The 26387-nt window shown below is 43.6% G+C and overlaps 1 protein-coding gene across 3 annotated transcripts in view; it reads right to left on the bottom strand.

Annotated features, from left to right (window-relative positions):
• The window catches only part of HECW1 (HECT, C2 and WW domain containing E3 ubiquitin protein ligase 1), a 255082-nt gene that overhangs the window by 138010 nt on the left and 90685 nt on the right, over positions 1–26387 (bottom strand). For all 3 annotated transcript variants that reach the window (XM_029063053.1, XM_039911702.1, XM_039911701.1), the window contains exons 3-4: positions 18599–18923; positions 4539–4646 (exon numbers count right to left, since the gene is read on the bottom strand). In XM_029063053.1, the coding sequence (XP_028918886.1) occupies positions 4539–4646; positions 18599–18923 (433 nt within the window). The remainder of the gene's footprint in view (positions 1–4538; positions 4647–18598; positions 18924–26387) is intronic.

Below are 26387 nucleotides of genomic sequence, written 5' to 3'. Positions count from 1 at the left end.
TTCAGTTTCTTGTTTAGCTCCCTGAAGCTCTTCTCTGCTTGGGTGTATCTGCACCTTACAAAAGACACTAAACACTCACTGTTCTGTAGAAACCCAAGCAATCCCAGTACTTAAATCTGGAAAGTGATTGAGGTCATTAACTCGGCGCACACATTCAAACAGAACTCCAACTACTGTAATGAAGCCGCTTTCCAATTTTGAAAGCCGTGTAATGGCATGTAATATCCTGAAGGAATTTATATTTGAAATACAGATGCACATGCATTTACACTAGGCCCTGGGTTTATGAATAAATTCACTGTGGCAACAGTGTAATACAGATAGGCTTTAATAAGACATTAAAACCCGAAACGTACCTGCTCAAATAGTGCCCACTGAAGAGAACGTTACTTTAGATTTTATGAACTGAACTGAGACTATTTTCAGTCTCTAGGAAGTAGAAATTGAATCTTAATAATTGGACTAAAGTGGAGAAATTTGGTCTCCATCCATTCATCTGAATGGATGAATTTTCTGGTGTCTGGGCTGGTTGCTCTTTTTACTATGTCTCTCTAAACCCGCCTAGGCTTCTCTCCACTAACAAATTCCTGTATTATACTCTCTTAAGCACTGTGTACAGTCCGCTGCACCCACTGATTGATTTATCCACATCATTCCTCTATTAACAGAGAAGCAGTGTGGCTTAATTGAAAGAGCACCGGCTTGGAAGTCAGAGGTTGTGGGTTCTAATCCCGCCTCTGTCACTTATCAACTGACTCTGGGCAAGTCATTTCACTTCTCTGTGACTCAGTTACCTCATCTGTAAAATAGAGATTAAGACTGTGAGCCCACATGGGACAACTTGATTACCTTATATCTACCCCAGCACTTAGAACAGCACTTGGCACATAGTAAGTGCTTAACAAATACCATTATTATTATTATAATCACTGCCAGTTTCATCTTGCAATTTAATTGAGGCTTTCAAAATATAGGTAAAACAAATGCCTCCTTTTAAAAATCAAGGCAAAGGGAGAAAGCAGAGGGGTTTTTTTTAATGGTATTTACTATGTGCTATTTGCCATTAAATGCTGGGGTACATACAAGTTAATCAGATTGTACACAGTCCGATGAGGAAGCTGAGGCACAGAGAAGTTAAGTGACTTGCCCAAGCAATTGGCAGAGCTAGGGCAAGAACTCAGGTCCTTCTGACTCTCAGGCCCATTTTCTATCCACTAGACAAATCTACCTCTAAGAGGAAAGAAGAATCACTAGTGAGATTTTACTATATGAATCATCTGAAAGCCAATTGATCAAGATAGCCATAACAAATATTTCTGCACAGTTGACAGTTGGTCAGGTTTCTTAGAGGGAACAAAAACAGAAGAACATTTTCCCACCCCTGCATGTAGAATGCCACTGAGCATTTTAAAATAATCATTACATAAAACCATTTAATAGAGTAGGTGTATTCAACAACCCAGCTAAGCATACAACAGTCTGATGATCATTGTGCTGGGTAATGACTTTTATTGCAATTACTTATGCTTGTCTTTTCTAGTTGGGAGATTATTAGTAATTAGACAAGTTTTGCTTATGGATACTATTTTGTAATTGCTGCAAATAAATAAACTGACCTAAGTGAGTACCCCGTTTCAGCCCACCCTAATTGCTACCAGCTCCTCTTCTTCTAAAGAGTGACATCCTTTTCTATTTTTTGAGGTGGGGGGTGGGGGGGGGGCATGTCTATCTGCAAGGACAAAGAGCCATTTGCAAGTCTTTAATGAACAACAGGAAAGAACACATTAAAATAGTCATTTATACCTCCCTGACACTGGCATGCCCACAAAACATGTGCTATTTTTTTGATGGCTCTTGCTTCTTAAAGCCAGCCTAGTTGGGCTGAGAAAGCAGTCAGACAAAGCTTCTTCATCATTATCCTAAGTAGCCCTTTACCCGGCAATTTTAGGGGGTACTTATTACTCCCATTAATTACGCAGTAATGATTAATTAGTCCCTGGGAACCTGAACAGGTGGACGTGTTTCAGATTATAACTAGAACCTGAAAAAAGATGGCTTTGATCATTTTTAGACTGTGGGTACTCTAGAAATAGTCACTGCTCTTTGCTGTTATTTCAGTTTAGAGAAAGCCATGAAGCCCACTGGGAGTAGTGTTATTGTGAAGTCCAAACTTCACTAATTTTACTGGGTAGAATCAACTTCAATCTGTTCAATCCAGTGGAATCTCTATGTGTTTCAGACCCATTTCATTGACAGAGATATGAAAAAAGTTTGGAAAATGGGTCCCCAGAAAGGTGAGGTAGGGAGAGAAATCCATTTCTTTTTTTTCTCCCCGTTTCCTTCAGTAAACTCCTTTTGAGGCTTCCAAAACAAGCAAGAAAACTTCCTGGACACCCTCTCCGTAATTTTTCCAGGAAGTCAGTGTGCCAGTCATTAACTGCTACTACTTATGGTTCAAATCCAGGTGGATGAGAGAGTAATTCTGAAACAACCCTTCTAATAGGTGACTTTCGGTTGGGTTCAAGTAGGTAGTCTGTGAGCCCGTCATTGGGCAGGGATTGTCTCTATCTGTTGCCGAATTGTACATTCCAAGCCCTTAGTAGAGTGCTCTGCACATAGTAAGCGCTCAATAAATACTACTGAATGAATGAATACTGCATACACTGAAGCATTCTGAATCTTTCTTCTCCTAGTGACATGACTTGCATACCCTACTATGTAAGCACTTCTTTCTCCTATCTGTAAATTCTACTGTTTGTCTCCCCCATTAATAATAATGATAATAATAACGTTGGTATTTGTTAAGTGCTTACTCTGTGCAGAGCACTGTTCTAAGCGCTGGGGTAGATATAGAGTCATCAGGTTGTCCCACGTGAGGCTCACGGTTAATCCCCATTTTACAGATGAGGTAACTGAGGCACAGAGAAGTTAAGTGACTTGCCTACAGTCACACAGCTGCCAAGTGGCAGAGCCAGGATTCGAACCCATGACCTCTGACTCCCAAGCCTGGGCTGTTTCCACTGAGCCACGCTGCTTCTCTAGACTTTAGGCTCTTCAAGGGCAGGGATAATGTCTTCTAGTAGTAGCAGTAATAGTATTTATTAAGCACTTACTCTTTGGGGAGCACTGAACTAAACTTTAGGAAAAGAATACACAATAGGAATTAGACAAGGTCCCTCTCTCATGGGGGGCTCTCAATTTTAAAATGGATATGAGTCTTCCAGTGCTTCAAAGCGTATACATTTGGGCAAAATGTGGGAGCCTCACTTCAGCTCCACCTTTTGAGAAGGTACTATGGCAGAAAAGTCATGAAAAGAGGGCAAGTATCCCCAGATTTGAGAAATTTCTTGCCAAATTCTACAAGCAAGGAGGGTGCTTAATATTGTTCTAGGAGGATTTAGTCTGCCGTCTTGAAACCACATTGGGATTCAGGCAGGGCATAAAGGAACATGTTCTCCAATCATTTGTCAGAAACTCTGACTAGAAACATGCTTGCAATAGAAAATGATTAGATTCCCCAGGTAGTTCCTAAAGTCAGCTCCTTCCCGCTCTCTTTTCTCCTTGAAGACAGAGATAATGCTAGCATCTTTGAAGACATGGCACTTCCCCGTGATCCATTTGCTAAGGAAAATCTTGTTCAGGTATCTGTAGAGTAGGTTCCTTCCTCGCAAAGGAGATTTCTCAGGGATGACTTCTGAATAAGTAATTCAGCTGTTAAAGCCATGAAAAATGGAAAAGCACCCGGATCAGGTGTGCATTATCTCCGATAATGAAGTTAAGAATAAGAGTTCTCTCTTAGGAGCACTCAATTCCTTAGATAAATAAGCCAGGTTAAGAAGAAAAGAGCTTTACTAGGAAGCCCAAGGAAAAAATGTAATAATGATTCAAACAGCCAGCACCCTAAGTCGGTACGTGACCTGCTTTCTAGGCAGACACACGCCAAATTCTCCCAGGGAGCACAAAACTTTTCTAGCCTATCATTTTTTCAAAACTACCTCCTATCAGACTTTTTTCAAATAAAAGTTTCTTCATGGGGAAGTGTCTTTGGAAATGTACCACGTTTCCCAGGATGGAAGAAAGAATGCTCTCAAAAGCTTATTAATTCCAGAGGCAAACACCACAGGAGAAATTTTATTTTTTCCCGATTGCCACAGCTTCCTCGTGATCACACTTAAGGATTGGACCAGTGGTCTCATGGCAGCCCAGTGGAATTACATCTCCTAGATGGATCCTAGTGGGTATATTTTACAGGCCAGTAATGTGATCCAAGTTCCATCGTATCGCACATTAACACTGAGTCATAACAATTAAATAAGTGGATTAAACCCTTCTGGATTCAAAATGTTCAAGGCTCACGAACTTACAGGCCACAACTCACTACTGAAGGGCTTGTTGCAACACAGTTAATCTGTCATTCATCTCCCTCTGTTTACAGCAGGTTTCCAGAAGGAACTGTGGTTCAGCAATAAAAATGAAATATGCTCATCAATTTCTATGTTCCATGGTCCACCCCTATATTGGCATCACAAAGTACTCACATTCCACAAAGTAAGAACTTGCATCAATCTTCCAGATAATCTGGCCCCGGTGAGAACCATTCACTCCGCGGTTTTTGTAGTCCAGAAAATTTTCAGATAAGACCTCATCTGTGCCCACGGAAATGTGGGTTAAAAGAGAAAAAGAAAAAAGAAAACTCAGTTATTACTATGCCCAGCAGAGAGTTGTTCAATGAAAAATTACTACTACTATGACATTTGTTAAGTGCTTACTAGAGCTAAGGTAAAAGTGACCAAGGTCTATTGGCCACCTCAGTTGAATGCCACATCTACCAAAAGAGGGAGAGAAATTTAGCAGGGGAGATGGAATTTGGAAGAAGCTGTAAAAACTTTCTTCCTTTTATCTTTCTTAAGCAAGGGAAGCGACCTTCTTGGAAGAAAGATGGTCAGAGTCAAGAGGACTTTAGCTACTGCAGGATCTAGATTGTGGATGTATTCACTATCTCGTTAGAAGCAAATCAGTCTTGTATTTGGCTGCTGTTTGAGGGATAAGAGCAAAGAAGCCAAAGGGGAAAATATGTTTAAAATGACAGGAAGAATTAACCACAATTAAACAATCAGCAAAAGAAAAACTACACCACGATTTAATTTTTCCTCAACGGCACACTACGTGGTAAATGCCAGAGGCTTTCACAAGAGAAGTCTCAATGGACAGGAAGAAGAAGACATCCCATTTTATCTCACTGCCGATTCAGTCTTTGCAGCAATTTAGAAAAGAGATTTTATTTTTCTTACCCTTCAGATAACAAGTGATTCTATGAAACACCAAAGATATAAAAAGCAAGATATTCCGGGATTCCATATACTTCACTTGCTGAATTGATGCATAGTCCTAAGAGAATATCCTAGTGGGTTATATACATCAATCGGTCAATCACATTTGAGTGCTTACTGTTTGCAGAGCACTGTACTAAGCGCGTGGGAGAGTGCAATATAATAACAGAGTTGGTAGACACAATCCCTGCGTACAAAGAGCTTTCGGTATATATTTGGGATCTATTTGGTTATGAGGGCAGAGGTGATGTTTTAAAGATGTCCTTAGGTCTCACCTACAGTATGTAAAATGAATACAGGCAGTTGCTTAAAAATGTGGGTGCCTTGTGAATCTAGAACATTTCCCCTTTGACATACGGGGAATTAGCTGTATTCCAAAACCAGTCCAAACAAGACCACCAAGCCCTACAGGTAAGAAAAAACTACACTGTACACCAATCATCACCACTCGTCTCCCCTGCCTCTTCCACTCCATTATTACTAGGGATTTTCTTGATCCTAGAATGTACCATACACGGGGGCCTCCTCCACCTCCATCACCCCAGACCTCTTTCAACCCACCCACTGTTTTTATCTGTTTTGTATACGAGGGAGGGGCACGGATCATGTCTTTGTCGTTCTCTGTAGCTCTCAACAGTTCTCACTATGGTGAAGAACGGCAAAATGCTTCAGTTAAACATCTAAGATTGAATCATTGACAGATTCCAACAATTTAGGTTTCTAAAAATGGACATAGATAGCTAAGCATCAGCCATCAATCAACTCTCCCAGGGAATTCCCTGCTTCCCCCAGAACTCTCTCTCTTGGCAGTCTATTACTCCATCTACCCTCTCCATCCCAACCTTCCCTAGGTTGGGGGAGGGCGGGAAGGAGGTAGGATAATTGGTTTTAGGAGCTGCTGCTGACTTAACCTTGAGACTATTAATATGTCAACGTTTGACCTATAAATGTTTAGCTTTCAGTGATTTGTCATACTATGGTATAGGGCTTTGCACAGAGGGCTTACAATATTTACTCTTGGGTGATTAAAAATAACAATAACAATGTGATATTTGTTAAACATTTACTGTGTACCAAGCATTATACTAAGTGGAATAAATACAAGATAATCAGATCAGATACAGTCCCTGTCCCACATGGAGCTCACTGCCTAAGTAGGAGGAGAACCGAGGTGCAGAGAAGTTAAATGTTTCGCCCAAGATGACAAGCAGACTAGTAACAGACCTGGGATTAGAACCCAGGTCCTCTGATTTCCAGGCCCATGCTCTTTCCCCTGAGACATGCTGCTTCTCAGTTGGCCAGGAATATATCAGACAGGTGACATATTGGATTTAGGTTTTTTTGGTTTTTTTGCATGGCTTACAAATAAAACAGAATGTTAAATGTCCCAAGAAATCTTTCAGTCCACCCTTCTAAGGATTTAAAAGCAGAGACTTGGCTTCTTTCATTCATTCAATCGTATTGAGTGCTTACTGTGTGTAAAGAACTGTACTGAGTGCTTGAGAGAGTATAATATAATAATAAACTGACACATTCCCTGCCCACAACGAGCTTACAGTCTAGAGTGGGAGACAGACATTAATATAAATAAATAAAAGATATGTATATAAGTGCTATGGGGCTGGGAAGGGAGATGAATAAAGGGAGCAAGTCAGGGTGACGAAGAAGGGAGTGGGTGAAAAGAAAGGAGGGCTTAGTCAGGGAAGACCTCTCTAGGCACCTCCTTGTTTTTGTTGTATTTTCCCGTCTTGCTCCACGGGCAAAGTCAAGTGCCTTATATCCCCAAATTCTATAAGTGATTATCTCGTCTTTTTATATTTCACTGAAAGGTCGTCACGGAAGACAGTTTGTGGAAGGGAAAGCATTTCAGGATCAGAGAAACATAACAGAAAACGGGAAGGACTGAGAAATGTGTGGCGTGTGTTTCAGAATGTCACTCCCCCAAACTGCTCACCCCCTAACTAGGAAAATGGTGAAGTCCTTCAATCTATCACGTGGCAGAGTTGAACAAAAACAACACACCAACCACTGCGGATACCAAATGCAATACTGTGACGGGGGCAATTTATAAAGGTGTACCACGGAAGTATCGTCAGTCTTGTCTGCCACTCATCATTACACCTCATGTAAATCAGGGACTGTGTCTGACTGGATTATCTTGTACCTACCCCACTGTGTGACACATAGTGAGTGCTTAATAAATCTCATCAGTAACATCATCTTTATATCTGAAGGACATATATCTCCCAAGGCAAGGAATGAGAGGACGATAGAGCGGTGTCGCCTAGTGGAAAGAGTAAAGCCCTAGGAGTTAGAGGACCTGGGCTCTAATCCTGGCTCTGCCATGTCCCTGTTGTGTGACCTTGGGCAAGTCTCTTAACTACTCTGGGCTTCAGTTCCTACATGTGCAAAATGGGGATTCAATACCTGTTCTCCCTCTGCCTTAGACTGTAAACCCCATCTGGGACCTGATTATCTTGTATCTAACCCAGAGCTTAGTAGAGCGGATGGCACATAGTAAGAATTTAACAAATATTACTAGTATTATTACAAACCAGGGGAACAAATTGTAAAAGCAATTTTAACAGGCTTAATGCCTGAGTAGAAAGCACACTATAATAGCAAAGACTAAGTGGACCTGGCTGTTCTTCAGTAGATAATTACACAGGCTCAGAAACAGCCAAGACCATTGCCATGGAGGGTTAAGAAGCTAACAAGGTAGTCTGTTGAATGAACCCAGAATTCTACAGAGATTTGAAGGGGAGATGGGAAAGTTAGAATAAATAGAAATTAGACCAATTCTGTAAAGGAGAGGCAAGGATTTAACTAGCTTGTGAAGGGACAAGGCAGAATGTCTTGAGACACTGGAGAAGCAGTGTGGCTCAGTGAAAAGAGCGTGGGCTTCGGGAATCAGAGGTCATGAGTTCGACTCCCGGCTCTGCCACTTGTCAGCTGTGTGACTGTGGGCAAGTCACTGAACTTCTCTGTGCCTCAGTTCCCTCATCTGTAAAATGGGGATTATCTGTGAGCCTCACGTGGGACAAACTGATTACCCTGTATCTGCCCCAGCGCTTAGAACAGTGCTCTGCACAGAGTAAGTGTTTAACAAATACCAACATTATTATTATTATTAATTTCAGAAGCTGGGAAGGAACATGAGATAAAAAGGTAACAAGAAAAATTTGTCATTTGTATTGTGCACAAGAGTGGAGCTAGGGAAAACATCACCCTCCCAGGAGACTGGAAGGGAAAACAGAGAAAAGACTGCTGTGAAAAAGTAGAGGGTTTCATCGTTTCAATCTTCTTTCTTCATCTCTGTTTTTAAGGAAAAGATCAACTGTGAACAAATCCCACTTGGAATGGCTGGTTTGAAAGCCAAACCAGAAAAGAGGAAAAGCGATAAGAAGGGGTTTAAAGAATTGGATGAATGCAAATCTACAGTGCCTAACACCTATCCTAGAGTCCTTATGGACTGCTGAATGCGGCTGGAGAGTCACTAACTACCACTTCTGAGGCCTAAAGAGAAATAGGAGAAGTTCTTAGGGAGTGGGAGAAAAATATTGAGCCCATCTTTGAAACGGAAAAAAGAAGTCCCAGGTAATTACAAACTATTAGATATTCATTCAATAGTATTTATTGAGCGCTTACTATGTGCAGAGCACTGTACTAAGCGCTTGGAATGAACAAGTCGGCAACAGAGACAGACAGTCCCTGCCGTTTGACGGGCTTACGGTCTGATCGGGGAAGACGGACAGACAAGAGTGGGGCATATGTTATGAAATCAATTTGCAACTCCACAAAGGTGTAAAGATGCAGACACAACCAACACGGCTTTGCAAAGAGCAAATTCAGCAAATTTAATCCTGCTTATTATGAATGTGACAGATTATTCTATCAATTCTTGGATTTCACTGATATGAAAAACCTGTTCTAAGGCCGAGGGAGAACAGGTACTGAATCCCCATTTTGTAGATGTGGGAACTGAAGCCCAGAACAGTTAAGTGACTTGCCCAAGGTCACAAAGCAGGGACAGGGCAGAGCCAGGACTAGAGCCTCTAACTCCTAGGGTTATACTCTTTCCACTAGGCAACACTATAATGTAAAATTTACAAACAGGCACTACAAACATGTTTTCTCAAGAGCTTTTCTTTCCTTTTGGTTTTCAGTTTGTGGGATCAACAAAACACACACAGCCAAGGACGATGCTGGTGAAACAGATTCTGACTTTCCAAAGTTTGAGAGACTAATAACCTATAATCTGAACTTAAGTATCTTCCTGGGGAGTCCAAGACTTGACCAATGCTCAGCATTTATCTGACATTCCAATTAATCAGAAAATGTAAACTTGTTGTGGTCAGGAAACATGTCTATCAGTGTGGCTCAATGGAAAGAGCCTGGGTTTGGGTGTCGGAGGTCATGGGTTCTGATCCCGCCTCCGCCACTTGTCTACCGTGTGACTTTGGGTAAGTCACTTAACTTCTCGGCCTCAGTTACCTCATCTGTAAAATGGGGATTAAGACTGAGCCCCATGTGGGATAACCTGATAACCTTGTATCTCCCTCAGTGCTGAGAACAGTGCTTGGCACATAGTAAGCGCTTAATAAATACCATTATTATTATTCTATTGTACCCTCTCAAGTGCTGAGTATGTTGTTCTGCACCAATAAATGCCATTGGTGATGAAATTGGAAAAATAAAATAAAAAATCCCAATGACTGTAAATTTTGATAACTCTCTTCATGTGGTAACTTTCCATTAACCTAAACTATAATTTCTCCTTCATGAAATATTTTAACATAATCATCGTTTTTTAAGAAGTCACAATGTATCCTCAAAATAGTCTTGTTACCTGTTCAGAACTGTCCACATCCACTGAAGGTTTGAGCTAGTATGACCATTTGTCTGGCTAGAGACTGGACAGTCCAGTTTTCGGCTGGTCTGTCCCTTGTCCAGTATCCTCATGGCACTAGCTCACTTTTTGACTGGCATTTCTACACCTGAGTTTCCCACCTAAATTAGTAATTTTGAAATACCAAATTGTGTATCACCGTAGCTTGAATCGTGGACCGTAAGAATTAGTTATGAATGATAGGGGCAATATGTGAAAATTGAGGATTTGGTCAACGACTTCCTTTTTCTGTACATTAAATGTCAAGATGGAGTCAGGAGGCCTGGGTTCTAATGCTGGCTCTGCCACTTGCCTGTTGTTGGACCTGTGACAAGTCATTTAATTACTCTGTGCCTCATTTCCTCACGGGAATTAAAGTACTTCTCCCCCGCCCTTTAGACTCTGAGTTCATTGTGGGACAGGGACTGTGTCTGATTTGATTGGCTCCACTTGCAGCACTTTAACAGAGTGCCAAACAAATTGTACAATTATTATTATTAAACATTACAACACAGACATCTGCAAAATACTAAAAATATCACATAACATTATCATATTGTGAAAGTACAGTTAAAAAATGATCGTGTGAACTGTATTTAAAATGTAGACTAGGAGAAAGAAAAGGATGGGTGAGAGGATTGCAATGTAAAAGTTTCTCCTTGCAAGGCTTCCACTTATGTACCCAGAGATCAGGCTTATCATCTTTCCAGTAGGGGTGCGTTGGTGATGGGGTGCGTTGGTGATTCACCCTTAGTTCGTGATTCAAGGCTAGAAATCAATCACTGGTAATTACTGAGCACTTACTCTGTGCAAAACCCTGTACTAAGTCCTCGGGAAAGTAAACTTGAATGGTGTTTGTTGACATATGTCCAGTCCACCAGGAGTTTACAGTCAAGAGGTAGAGACAGATATTAAAATAAATAATGGATATATACCTAAATGCTGTGGGGCGAATAACAAGTGGTTAAAGTGTATAGATCCAGTTCTCTCTCCATTCTGCCAAGCTGCTCCTCAACCTACCAATCCCCATGATTTTTTTCCATGGTCAAAGGTGAAGCCACCAAGTCAGGCTAAATATGAGCAGTGTTCTCCTGAACCACCACTTGGCTGCAGAAATCCCTGGCTTATCGTCATCAGCACCCCGATCCTTGATCAAAAGGATGCAGAAAAGCCATTTTCAATATGCCAGTTATCATTTATAATAAATATGGTGAGCTCAGTGTAGTTAGTTGAACCTCTGTGTGCTATAGATATTATCAGGAAAAGTGGGCCTCGTCTAGCTGTCAATCTGCTCATCCAGAAGTCAAATCTCTAAAGTATACACCCTGGAGAGTGAAAAATCTAACTGTAACCGCATACTTTTAAAAGAGATGCCTCGCCATAGAAAATCCTCCGTTCAAAGAATTCTTACGCCAAACAGCTTATATGGAAGCCAACCTCATTCATCACATCTCTTAAGAGGCCTTTCCCAATTAAGCTCCCTTTTCCCCATCTCACTCTCCTTCTGTGTCTTCATTGCACCTCAATCTGTTACCTTTGGACACTTGGTATTTCCCCTTCCCCCAACCCCACAACGCTTGCGTACATATCTTTAAATTATGTATTATTTATTCATATTGTCTCCCCTTCTAGAGCGTACGCTTGCTATGGGCAGGAAACGTCTCCTCGTTTTCTTGTATCGTACTCCCCCAAGCAGTTAGTATGGTGCTCCGCACAGAGTAAGCACTCGATAAATGCAATTGATTTTATGCATATGGGAACAAAGAGAAATATTTCCAATAGATACAATCTCTCTGCCCAGACTCCTGTCTTTCCATGGCGAGGTACCAGCTGAGCCTAGCAGAAGCAGGAGAGTAGAGGCCACTTGAACTCTGGGGATGCAATTACACATCTTAAAGTGAAAGGTACAGGGAGACGCGAAATACATCAGCTTATCTGACTTCAAGCCAGGACATTAATTTAACTCAGTGCTAAATATGGATAGTCAATATTTCTTTGATTGTTGTTGATCCTGATGGAGAGCGATGATTAGAGTTTCATCTCAGCCCTCACTTTCTAAGAGGGGGATGTAGAGTCATAGAGGTTCACTTAGAGATTTATAAGGCATGTGAGTGGGTGGGGGGCGGTCTGTCGTGCAAGGAAAAGGTTAAAGTTGAGATGCCCCTGATGGGGGACCGTTTCTATGGGAACCAGCTCTCCAGGATAATGACGGGATTGGGTATTGAGAGCTGAGGACCCTGGAGATGATACTGATGCAGACTTGTTGGCCCCAGCTGGAAACTAACTAGGCACTTTGCTGGGATGTAGAAGAGCTGACACCCTGCGAGCTGACCTGGATTTTCTGACTGATCTGAATGATCACGTCAAGTGTATGGAACCCGGCAGTGCATACTAAGTCTGTACAGGGGCTGGTGAGGGCAGAAAAATAATAATAATAATTATTGTGGCATTGGGTTAAGTGCTCGCTATGTGCCAGGCACTGTACTAAGCTCTGGGGGTAAGGGGATGGGGGGGGGGGGATACAAGCGAATTGGGTTGGACGCAGTCCCTATCCCACGTGGGGCTTACGGTCTCAATCCCCATTATACAGATGAGTGAACTAAGGCCCAGAGAAATTAAGTAACTTGCCCAAGGTGACACAGTTGGACAAGTGTCAGAGACGGGATTAGAACCTGACCTTCTGAGTCCCAGGCCTGTGCCCTATCCACTACACCACGCTGCTCTGAGAAGCAGCGTGGCTTAATGGAAAGAGCCCGGTCTTGGGAGTCAAAGGACATGGGTTCTAATCCCGCCTCCGCCACTTGTCTGCTATGTGACCTTGGGTGATGCTACCAGTTACTCCGCTTAGTCTGGGCAGAGTCTGCTGAACGGACTATCTCCTAAGAAACAAAGCGAGGACCAGCAGCAGATACGCAGCCTTGTCGCGTGACTATTGTGCGAGTTTCCCTGCTTGGATGAACAAATGAATGGCACCTGTGCCTTCTGCCTTTACGAACCTTCAAGGCACTCCAATCAAGCGTATTTGAGTGCTCACTGTGTGCAGAGCACTGCACTAAATACTTGGGAGAGTACAATATAAGGGGTCTGGTTTTCTGCCCACGAGCAGTTTACAGTCTAGAGGGGGAAAACCAACGGGGGCTCAGCAGGATTAATGGGTTTTCTTGTTCTGAAGCAATCGTCAAAGAACAAAGACATCGTGTAGTGAGGAGAGTCCAGTTTCAGGTCTGAAGGGAAGGTGAGGCTTAGTAGATAAGCCAGAGGCAGCAATAAAGTGTTTCTTTGAAGTGAGAGCTGATCTCCTACTACAACCAAACCTGCACACCTCAGTCCTCTTAACACCAACCTTCTCACTGTACCTCATTCTCGTCTTTCTCACTGCTGACCCCCTACTCACATCCCTCCCTCTTCATACCTGACAATTACTCTTTCCACCTTCAAAGCCATGTTGAAGACACAGCTCCTCCAAGAGGCCTTCCCTGATTAAGCCCTCATTTCCTCTTCTCTCAGTCCTTTCTGTGTCTCTCTGGCACTTGGATTTGCACCCATTATTCACGTCTCCCTCAGCCCCACGGCACCTATGTATATGTACATCGCCTCGATTCTATTCAGTCGTCATCGGTTTTTACGAGATGTTCTTCCCCTCGACTCTATTTATCGCCATCGTTCTCGTCCGTCCGTCTCCCCCGATCAGACCGTAAGCCCGTCGAACGGCAGGGACCGTCTCTATCTGTTGCCGACTTGTTCATTCCAAGCGCTTAGTACAGTGCTCTGCACATAGTAAGCGCTCAATAAATACTGTTGAATATCCATAATTTATTTATTTATATCGTCTGTCTCCCCTTTTAGACTTTAAGCTCTGTGCGGTCAGGGAACAGGTCTACCCACCCTGTTATACTGTACTCTCCAAAGCTGTTAATACAGTTCATTCGTTCAATTATATTTAATAATGATCTTGGTATTTGTTAAGCGCTTACTATGCGCAGAACACTGTTCTAAGCGCTGGGGTAGATACAGGGTAATCAGGGTGTCCCACATGAGGCTCACAGTCTTCATCCCTATTTTACAGATGAGGTAACTGAGGCACAGAGAAGTTAAGTGGCTGGCCCACAGTCACACAGCTGCCAAGTGGAAGAGCCGGGATTCGAACTCATGACCTCTGACTCTCAAGCCTTTATTGAGCACTTACTGTGTACGGAGCACTGTAGTAAGCCCTTAGGAGAGTACAATATAACAACAGACACATTCCCTGCCCACAACGAGCACCCAATCGATAAGCACTTAATACATAGGACTGGTTGGGTCTGTTCCCTTTAATCACTTTAATGTTCACCTCTCCTCCAACCAAACAGCACTGAGGTCCATATCCATCTGTGATTTTTTTTAATGTTTATCTCCCCTCTAGTCTGTAAGCCCCATCTCGGCAAGGATCATCTATATTCTTTCGTACTGTGCCTCTCCCAAGTGCTTAGCACAGTGCTTCGCAAACAGTAAGCACTCAATAAATAACATTAATTGCGCCTTCTCCAAGTCCAGTTTTGGGCTTCTTCTCATTAGCTGCCACACATCAGCTATCAGGATGATGGCAGCAGGGAAATCTTGGAGCATCTGAAATGCTCCTGCAGTCATTAGAAGACAGCCCTAGAGCTGGTTGCCAATTGCCCATATTCATTTACCTAAAAGAGTGGATGAGGTGAGGGAGGGAAAACCATGGAAACTCTTCCCTCCCCTGCACAGCTTCCAATAAAACAGTTTTTAAAGAGATAATTTTGTAATTAGTAACTCGTTGGTAAAATGCAATCTAAAGTCTTCGCTTAACCTGCTTCAGCAATGTTTTATTTTTAGCGTTTCACTCGCGATTACTGTAACGCAGCAGTGATTTTAACCCTGCCATTGCAAGTGAGGATTTGGAGAGTTTCTCCACAATTCTCGGCAATTGGTTATTTTGGTAAAATCGCCCAGCTTCGATCGAGGTTGGGGAAATGGGGACGGAGCATCTCCATGTCTTCCTACACTCCCCACCCCAATGTAAAACAAAACAAAACACATGCACACCCTTCCAGCAACACACACACACACACACACATACACACACACACTTCCCCAGGGACACACGCCCAACAACATACCCACTCATCAAGCACACTGTCACTCTACTACACACATATGCATCCATAGGAAAATGTTCTTTGAAACAGAAAAAATCTTTATGATGGGGAAAAAAAGAAACCAGTCTCTCTTCCTGCAACTGTAATCGTATTTACTGAGCACTCACTGTGTGTGCAGAGCACTGTACTAAGTGCTTGGGAGAGGACAATACGGCAATAAAAGATACATTCCCTACCAACAATGAATTTACAGTCTAGAGGGGGAGACAGACATTAATATAAATTACAGAAATGTACATAAGTACTGTGGGGCTTGGGGGATGGGGAGGGGAGGGAAGTAGGGTCTTCATTTCATCTCACTTTCTTCTAGACTGTAAGCTCAACTGTGGGCAGGGAATGTGTCTATTTCTTGTTAAATTGTACTCTCCCAAGTGCTCAGTAAAGTGCTTTGCACACAGTAAGTGCTCAATAAATATGACTGAATGAATGAAGGAAGGAAGGGAAGACAGGACACTGTCCTATCACCGGCTCCCTAGGGTTCATGCCTTTACCTCAAGTCCCAAAATAAGAAAAAGAATAAGAACAAGAATTTAATGTGGAATTTTTACCATGTGCCAAGCACTAATCACGAGGGTAGATCCAAAATAATCAGGCTGGACACAGGTCCTGCCCTACACAGGACTCACAGACTAAATAGACGGTAGAAGAGATATTCAGTCTCCATTTTACAGAAGAGCTACAGAGAAGGCAAGTGACTTGCCAAAGGTCACACAGCAGGCACGTGGAGGAGCGGGGAATAGAACCGAGGTCCTCTGACTCCCAAGCCTGTGTTCTTTCCACTAGGCCGTGCTGCCCCAAGAGCCAGTGCAGTTATGGTAGGAAGCTCGATGGACACTAAATGGTCCCTGCACCATTAATGTTGTAACTTGAAGTTGCAGCAACAGGAGTTGGTTTCTTGTCTTACCTGTTTCTACCATGGCTGGCCCAGCAGAGGGGAAAAAAAAGTCCCCAGGAACTGGGGTGATGATGGAAGCTAGCTATTGCTCTTCTGCGCTCTCAAAAGTTCTAGCTTTTGCAGCAAGACCAGAAAGAAACGGCTCAGAGCCCGGAGGAGCAGGTCAGAAGCGCAACCCTAGCTGTGATGGCTATGGGGGTAATAGTAATAATATTTATTGAGGAACCACTGGGTGCAATACACTGTCCTAAGCAGTTGGGAAGTACAAAACAAGGAAATGACTGACCGTTCTAATAAATTAAATTGGACTTTTCTGGCTGCAAGGGATATTTCTGAAGTGCTCTGCAACTGAAAATGAGTTAAGATGTTGGCATTTTTCATGAAATAACTTCACCGCCACATACTTGCATATACCCTAGGGAAAACTAACTGTTGGATTATAATTGGCATGCCAAGAGAATGTACTATACTAGTCTCAGTTTCACATCAAATATTCATGGGAACACATTCTCCCCGTTCTTTCCCTGAATGGTACAGCATTTCTTTCTCTGAGTCAATATGGCTTCTTTAACCCTTATTTCTATTTTATAAGTGGAACCTTCAAATTCTCCTCTTCCCAGTACCACTTATTTTAAATGCAATTTTATCCCAGAGTTAAGATGGATATGTTCCCACTGTGAATTTTATTTATGGAGCATCTATTGTTAACAAACGTCAATCATAAAACAATTGGGACCTTGCTTAAATTAAAAACAAACAACAACAAAAAAAACCCCTGACCCACAACCTCATCCTAACAGCAAAGCCAAAGAACTTCAACATGGTAGTCCTAATACCCTGATGGGTGACTGTTAGATGCTGGAGAATGAAGACAAGGCACCAGAACATTAATATAAGGGCAAGAATCTGCAAGGTGTAGTGGATAGAGCACAGGCCCGGGAGTCAGAAGGTCATGGGTTCTAATCCCAGCTCTGCCACTTGTCTGTTGTGTGGCCCTGGGCAAGTCACTTCACTTCTCTGTGCCTCAGCTTCCTCATCTGTAAAAAGGGGATTAAGACTGTGAGCCCCATGTGGGACATGGACTGTGTCCAACCTGATTAGCTTTGTATCTACCCCAGTGCTTAGCAGAGTGCCTGGCACATAGTAAACAGTTAATAAATTCCATTAAAAAGAAGCGGTTTACTGAGAGAAACTCTTAGGGGAATGCACCCAATGAGCCAATTGGTTCAATACCCTTAGAGGAGCTGGATTTTGGCCAATAAAACAAAAACCTCTACCCTCTTGGGGCAGAGCCAGGTTCTGGTGGGTGCTGAGCAGGAGAAGTGTTGACTTCTAGGAGTTATTCTTCTCCCTCCAACCTACATCTGACATGAAAAGGAAGTTGAGGGTGGGCTAGTCTGGCATAATGTATGGCTAAATTCAGACTCAACCCAGTAACCGAGGATTCTCCCAAACAGCCAAATCTAGACCATCCTAAGCTGGCCAGACTGAATTCTAGGTGGATGAGTGGGTAATCAGCCCCCAGAACCTTCAAAAGCTGTAAATAGTTACCTTGCAACCATCTTCTGTATTCTGTGTAATGATCTCTCTATCACTGTTACTAATTAAATCCTGATGGATTATCTTGGCCTATGCGGAGGTGTAGTTCAATCAAGACTGTTGGGGCCCATACCATGGATTGCTAGTGGGAGTTCTTGGTCCCAAATCTGCATTTGGTGATGATGAATTCTAGAAAGTCAGTAATTTTAGTCCTCGTTTAGCCTAGAGTGAGGCTATAGATATGTGATTGGAGAAAAATGGATGGACGATCCTAGAGAGTTGTTGAGAAAAGGAGCAGTAGGGCCCAGTGTAAGCTCCTTCTGTGTAAGGAGCACATCTCGTTCTTCTGTTGTATTTCCCAAATGCTTAGTCCCACACCCGGAACTCAGCAGGCACACAGATACTTGTATTTGTGGCAAACAAGGAAGATCTCGAAGAGGGTGTTCAGCGGGTGGGGGGCGTGCAGAACAATAGTTATAACCCAGCACGTGACCTGTGGACTTTGTGTAACATTTCTGATCTGACGAGTAGGACGGAGGTGAGCGGCTGAAGGAAGGTCTAAAAAAGCGAGCAAAGCCCCATCACCCCTCCACATTCAATCAATCAATCAATATCTACTGAGTGCTTACTGTGTACAGAGTATTATATTAACCACCAGGGAAAGGACGACACGACAACTGAACAGACGCATTTCCCGCCCGCAGGGAGCTCACACTCCCCCATGACCTCCCGGTCAACAAAAGGGCCAGAGTGACAAAAGCCAATGAGAAGCTGCACTTACCGATGAGATACATGCCAATCCAGTCCCCGGCTCCCACTTCCTCTTTTATATCCCAATAGATCACCAGGTCCTGAGAGTGTCCAATGGAGTAATACGAACTGCTGACCATAAGGGTGGACCGACTGTCGGACGTGACCAGGTCGGTGTCGCTGGTGGAGCGGGGGATGGTGACGGTCCCGTGTGGGCCGTTCCTGATGTCCATGTTGTGGAACTGGTCGGGGTTGTAGCTGTAGCGCAGGGGCTCTTTACAGCGGCGCCGGCTCTGGGAGTTCCTCGACGGCGAGGCCATGGCGGCCAGACCCAGGAACCTGTTCTGGTACAGATTCTGCAGGGACAAAGGGACAAACGCAGCTTTGAGAATACATTCTCGGTGCCCCGGGGCTAGCCGTCCGAGAGAGGAAGACGAATCGAAAGGGAAGATCAAGTCCGTAATAATCAGCCCTTTCCCGGGGCGTTTTCCCGCAGTGTTTTTCAGGATTCGCTATCCACAGAGACGGCAAGAGGGTCTCTTTAGGTTACCACAGTCACCCTGCTCTTCTGCAGATGAGCTAGGTGGGAATAAAGGCAGTGGGAGAAGGTACATAAATCTGTCCACAGAAATCAGTTAAACTTGTAATAATAATCATAATAGCAATCCCCGTGCTATTTCTTAAGCAATTACTATATGTCAAGCACTGTATTAAGCGTTGGAGTAGATTCAAGATAGGTCCCACATGGGGCTCACGGTTTACGGAAGAGGGACAACAAATACTGAGTCCCCTTTATGCAGATGAGGGAAAGGAGATACAGAGAGTGAAATGGCTTGCCCAAAGTCATACAGCAGACAAGTGGCAGAGCAGGGATTAGAAGGCAGATCCTTTTGACTTCCAGGACCACGCTCTATCCATTAGGCCATGCAGCTTAGCTGTGATGTGTCCAATCACATCCAGCTGCGTGGGGGCCTCCACCAGGCTATAGTTTGGACCCTCTGCTCCTCTCACGCTGCACGCACCTTCTCTATGAGTTAATCCACTCACGTGACTCTACTGCCATCTCTACGTGGATGACTCCCAAATCTACTCTGTCAGACCCGACTCTTCTCACCTGCCCTTGCGGTGTCACATTTCCTCTTGCTCCCAGAACATATCCTCATGGATGACCCATCAGTAACTTGAAATCAATATGGCCAAAACGGAGTTCCTCAATATGCCTTCTAAATCTACTTATCCCCCAACTTTTCAATAAGTTAATCATATTTTTTAAAGTGTTTATTGGGTGCAGCGCACCATACTAAGGTACTTTTCCCATCGTAGTCAGTAATACCACCATCTTTCCTGTCCCAGAATCCTAGAGACCAAGTGTCACCTTTACAACATTTGTTCCTCTCATATTCCTTCTGTCTCCATATCCTGCCAGTTTTTCCTCTTCAATATTCTCCCCCTTCCCATCCTCTCCACCTTTAAGGTCACACCTACCTATACCTCACTCTACACCTCTGTTACTGACTCTCGATTAGAACTCCTTCCCCATTCAAATCCATCAAACCGTATACCTAAAAGGCCACTTCCTCCAGGAAGCAGTCCCAGATTAATCCCCACCTCCTTGATCAGGCCATCCTATCAGCTGCTCTTAGCAACAGAGTTTAGGCCAGGTTATTGATTGTGTGCTTAATTTTACTGTTGTCCGTTCTGTCTGTTCTCCCCTCTTGTTCTCATTGGAAGTAGGCAATCTGGATCTTCCTGACTCCTTCTCCACTAGATTGCAAATTCCTGAATAGGAGGGGCTATAGTTTCTACTTTAACTTTATGCTTCCAAGTAGTAGTAAAAGCATTTATTAACACTTACGTACAAAGCTCCAAACCCAACGGAAAGAAAAATCCGTGGTCCCTAATCCCCTTAAGTGCTCAAAATCAAAAAATAAGGAGGGGAGAGGAGACGAGTGACAGATACAAATGGAAAAAAAAACCCATCATAAGACAAAGATAGATTAAATGATAACCGGATACCGTAGCTGGAGGGACAGAGAAAGAAACAGGATAGCATTAGTCTACTTGGGCTTCTCCAGGAAGATGCTATTCGCTGCTTTTAAAATAGTGTTTCCTTTGGACTGAGGGATTCCAAGGAATAAGGAGTTAGAGATGGAGCAGACCCAGCTTCTTCCAGCCAGTTCCTTGAAAATCCTACACTGGAGCAAGCTGGAATGGAGACCCTTGGAATTCTGAGGCTTCAGATGGTAGAATTACAAAGGAGACCTGAACATAAGCAATTCAGGCCAACCTCCTCCCATTTCCACCTCAGCCACCCACTTCCTTAAAGAGCTGAATTTCCTTTTTATGGAAATAACTGAAGGCAAGGAAAAATGATCAATGGAAGAATGAGAAAACATTTTTCCTATATTCCCTGATGTCAGTCTTGAATCACTAAAACAAGGCATGACATTTATTTCATTGCTGTAGTGACTGATTCCTCTTCCTGGGGGCAGGACATCAGAGAGCAAAAAGAAGAGCAGCAGAACCCAAAATGGGATTTACATTTATTTTTGAGTATGTGGAAATCATACTGAAGACAGTAATAATAATAATAATAATGTTGGTATTTGTTAAGCGCTTACTATGTGCAGAGCACTGTTCTAAGCGCTGGGGGAGATTCAGGGGAATCGGGTCGTCCCACGTGAGGCTCACAGTTAATCCCCATTTTACAGATGAGGTCACTGAGGCAGAGAGAAGTTAAGTGACTTGCCCACAGTCACACAGCTGACAAGTGGCAGAGCCGGGAGTCGAACCCATGACGTCTGACTCCCAAGCCCGGGCTCTTTCCACTGAGCCACGCTGCTTCTCTGAGATATAGGGAAAAATATGGCTTTAATAAGTTTTAAGTTTTAATAATCCTTATACCCCGCAACCTCACACTATTAAAGAATCGGTGAGGTACTCCCCTATCAAAGCAGCATCATCCAGTCCAGACCAGAACAATTGTGACTGTTGAGCACATTTGGGCTCTCCATCATTCTGAGCTAAAGTATTGATTATTGGTTTCCCCGCTTTGGGGAGGTCTTCTGAGAAGCTCTCCCTCGGGAATTAGCCGATGTCTTAATGCAGCGATGCATGGTTTATTGGGATACTTGGGGAAAAACACATCAAAGTGAAAAAGCACAGTGGAGGCATTTTGGATTTCATGTAATTCTTTATCAGGGCTTAAACTACAGCCAGTGGTCACAAAGATGAAATAGTTCCGAATTACTACGAACAGAAAAAGAGCATTTGAGAAAGCTTCTAATTATATCCTAGTGCTTCCATATGTCCTGTTTTCAGAAAAATTAATGTCACTAGGACAATCTGCAAATAGAAAGGAGTCCAGGGTTGCCTAGAAACCGTTCCTGAAAATTATTTATAGAAGCAAATAGGTAATGGCAGACCAAACTGGTCACTGAGCATGCATCATCCATTTCCCTGGTGGCTTAGCTTATTCTGGGTGATCCATGGCCCCATCTTCAACTTGAGCGACAACATTTGAAAGTTAGTCACCGAGAAAATGATTTAAATGGATTGACCTTCAACACATATTTCAGACACATCAATTTCCCTCTTTATTTGCAGAGAGCAGGGTTGAGTAGGAGCTGAAGCAATGGGGAAAAAATGACTGGATGTCATTTTGGGCCGGGGGGGGGGGGTGGTCACTGATTGAATCAAAACTTATTAAAGCCATATTTTTCCCTATATCTCAATTTATGAGCTGCTCAGACTTGCGGCTACAGGCAGACATTTGACTTAAACATATATGATTCATGAAAATCCTTCACCCTATACCCCTTCCTTCAGAAGGCTGCTCAGTGACTAAGCCTGGAGCTCTTCTCCTGGGGCTCAATAAATTTTGCTGCTCCTGATTCTATAGGGCAGTAAAACTAGTAATGATAGTATGTATAAAGCACTTAGAGAAGCAGTGTGGCTTAGTGGATAGAGCGCAATCCTGGGAGTCAAAAGGACCTGGGTTCCAATCCCAGTTCCACCGATTGCCTACTGTGTGACCTCGGGTGAGTCACTTCATTTCTCCGTCTCAGGTACCTCATCTGTAAAATGGGGATTAAGACTGTGAGCCCCACATGGGACATGGACTTTGTTCAACCTTGTATCTACCCCAGTGCTTGGTACAGCGTGGCTTAGTGGAAAGAGCCCGGGCTTTGGAGTCAGAGGTCATGGGTTCGAATCCCAGCTCTGCCACTTGTCGGCTGTGTGACCGTGGTCAAGTCGCTTCACTTCTTTATGCCTCAGTTCCCTCATCTGTAAAAATGGGGATTAAGACTGTGAGCCTCACGTGCGACGACCTGATGACCCTGTATCTCCCCCAGCGCTTAGAACGGTGCTCTGCACATAATAAGCAAATAACAAATACCAACATTATTATTACAGGGTCTAGCACATAGTAAGCGCTTAAATACCATTTTAAAAAAGTACTTACTGAGTGCAAAACACCGTACTAACTGCCGGGAAAGGTTACTTGGATGAGATTTAGCCAGGGTCTTTGGCTCTCGAGACGGTCAAAAATCTACTATTACTACTATTAATAATGACAATAATAACAACTGAGGTATTTGTTAAGCACTTATTCACTACCAAACACCGTAATAAGTACTGGGATGGATACAAGGTACTCAGGTTCCATGTGACGCTCGCAGTCTAAGTAGGAGGGAGAACAGGTACTGAATCCCCATTTTGCAGATGCGGGAACTTGAGACCTAGAAAAGTGAAGTGAGTTGCCCAAGACCACACAGCAGGTTAATGGCAGAGCTGGGATTATTCATTCAATAGTATTTATTGAGCGCTTACTATGTGCAGAGCACTGTACTAAGCGCTTGGGATGAACAAGTCGGCAACAGATAGAGACAGTCCCTGCCGTTTGACGGGCTTACGGTCTAATCGTAGAACCCAGGGTCTCTGACTCCCAGGTTCCTGTTCTTTCCATTAATAAAAGGGTGTCGGGGGGGGAGGGGATGGGTACACAAGGAACGTATGGAAAAATCCCACCATAAAAAGTAAGGAAAGGGATACAGACATAAAATAAAAGCCACGGGGGGATTGTGACTAGAAAAAAAAAAAGCTCTTTTCCAGTTGCTGGATTGCAAATGTTCAGTCTGTGAGCAAGCCATTGAAAAAAATCTTAATAGTACACTGTATGTTGGGAGGAACAGAAACAGGCAAAGGAGTCTGTGAAATCTCCTTCCTTAAAGAAATTTGAGATTCAAGTTGTATGGAAATACTCTGTCCAGGAGAGGTGGGGGAACCAGTTCTAGCCCTGGCATTGCCTCTGGCTAGCTATATGACCTTGGGCAACCTTGCTGGGCTTCAGTTCTCCCAGGTGTAAAACAGAGTGGATAACCTTTGCTTCTTCCTGGCTTCCAGGAATGCTGGAAGGATACATGAAGGGGATCATGGATTGGCACTTTGGAAAACAGAGGTATACCGATTGGAGATATTATTAAAACCACTTGGGCTTCTCCTCATTATTCTGGGATCTCCAGATGGGTACATACTCTGTCAGAAAGATCAGCTAATCCATTCCCCTGCCCTCAGACTGAATGAAGTCTAAATCCTCCCAGAACAACAACGTAAAACTATCCTTAAAATCTCTTGCGGTGGGGATACGGCCTCCCTTTAAAACCCCGCTCAGGGGAAAGAGCACGGCCTTGGGAGTCAGAGGTCATGGGTTCGAATCCCCGCTCTGCCACTCGTCAGCTGTGTGACTGTGGGCAAGTCACTTCACTTCTCTGGGCCTCACTTACCTCATCTGTAAAATGGGGATTAACTGTGAGCCCCACGGGGGACACCCTGATTACCCTGGATCTCCCCCAGCGCTTAGAACAGTGCTCTGCACATAGTAAGCGCTTAACGATACCAACATTATTATTATTATTATTATTTCAAATTTGTGAATGGTAGGGAGTCCTTCCTTCTCTATCCCTTAAGTTGAAGCTTCATCCTGTAGCTTAAGCTTGACAGCAGAGGAAGGGGAGGACTGTTGCCCTCATCTAAAGAGCCCTCCATCTCTCTTCAAATCACATCTGCATCTTCTCTTTCTACGTTTTAAAATCATCAGTTTCTTTCACCCTCCCCTCTAAGTCTGAACCAGAGTGCCTCCGGACCCATTTTAAATTCAGTGGGGAAAGTGTCACCGGCGGGGCCTTCCGACACACAGTGCCCCACTGTAAACTCCTTGCGCGGAGAGGTCGCATCTTCTAACTCATAGTACTCTTCCAAGTGCTTAGTTCTCTGTGCCTCAGTTCCCTCATCTGTAAAACGGGGATTAACCGTGAGCCTCACGTGGGACAATCTGATGACCCTGTATCTACCCCAGCGCTTAGAACGGTGCTCTGCACGTAGTAAGCGCTTAACAAATACCAACATTATTATTAGTAGTAGTACAGTGCTTTGCACATTGTAGGTGCACAATAGATACGATTGAGGACAGGTGGGCCAGGGACAAATCCCAGTCTGGAAGTGGGGGATGCAGGGAGTGGCTTAGTGACTGTTGCGAGGAAATGCCAAAGAGCTCAGCTGCTCACAGAAATAGCCAGGCCACTTAAAGCGGCTTCTATCAACCTTCCTGCCACTCGTTGGACGGATGCCTGCTGACACTGGTTGGCTAGTTTGTTTGCTCACTCGCTAGTGTAAATAACATTTTAATTGGTGAAATGTTTTGAATCCAGTGAAATCGTTATATGTTTCTTCTTTTTCCAAAATTAGAACAGATACCGAACCCTCTATTTTAGGATGCGGAATGGCAAAATTAGAAAAACAAATGTCTCTCTCGAAGGCGATAACTTCATTTACATGCGCAAAATGTTATCTTGAGTGTTAATGCGCTGTTTCTGTTAAAGGAAGAGGAACGTGAGAACCAGTTCGTAAGTTGGAACCGATCTCTCCATTAGGAACGGGGTTATAAATGGGGGAATCAGTTCTCGAACCAGTGTCAAATATTATATTTGTAACGATGTTGCTGATGGTATTTATTAAGCGCTGGGGTAACCAAGAACTGTGCAAAGTACTGAGGTAGATGCAAGATCATCGTATTGGACACAGTCGTGGTTCCACGTGAGACTCACAGTCTAAGCAATAGGGAGACCCTGTAATTTTATCCGCTTTTTACAGATGAGAAAACTGAGGCACAGAGAAGTTAAGTGACTTGGAGAAGCAGCGTGGCTCAGTGGAAAGAGCCCGGGCTTCGGGGTCAGAGGTCATGAGTTCGACTCCCAGCTCCGCCACTCGTCAGCTGCGTGACTGTGGGCAAGTCACTTCACTTCTCTGGGCCTCAGTTCCCTCATCTGCAAGATGGGGATTAAAAGTGTGTGAGCTCCACGTGGGACAACCTGATTCGCCTGTATCTCCCCCAGCCCTTAGAACAGTGCTCGGCACCTAGTAAGCGCTTAAAAGATACCAACGTTATTATTGCCCCAAATCACACAGCAGGTAAGCGGTGGAGGTGGGACCCAGGTGTCTTGATCCTGGGTCTCACTCTTACGTTCTTACGCTTACTCCTATGTTCTTCCCATTAAGCCACGCAAAACTACTCGGAACTGCAAACTCAATTACAGACGAGTAATAAAGCCCCACCGTTCTCTTATCGATTCGGAGAGGTTCCACGATAGGGTAGGTGATCAATCACCTGTATTTACTGATTGCTTCCTATGTACGGAACACTGTTCTAAGCGCTTGGGAGTTTACATGTTTGTATATTTCAATTGAACATCTATCTTACTGTTTGTTAATGTTTTTATGTAAGCTCCTTGAGGGTAGGTTTCATGTCTCCTAGCCTGGGG

This window comes from Ornithorhynchus anatinus, chromosome 4 (genome assembly GCF_004115215.2).
Source record: "Ornithorhynchus anatinus isolate Pmale09 chromosome 4, mOrnAna1.pri.v4, whole genome shotgun sequence".
NCBI lineage: Eukaryota > Metazoa > Chordata > Mammalia > Monotremata > Ornithorhynchidae > Ornithorhynchus > Ornithorhynchus anatinus.
This window is presented reverse-complemented; position numbering and strand designations above follow the sequence as displayed.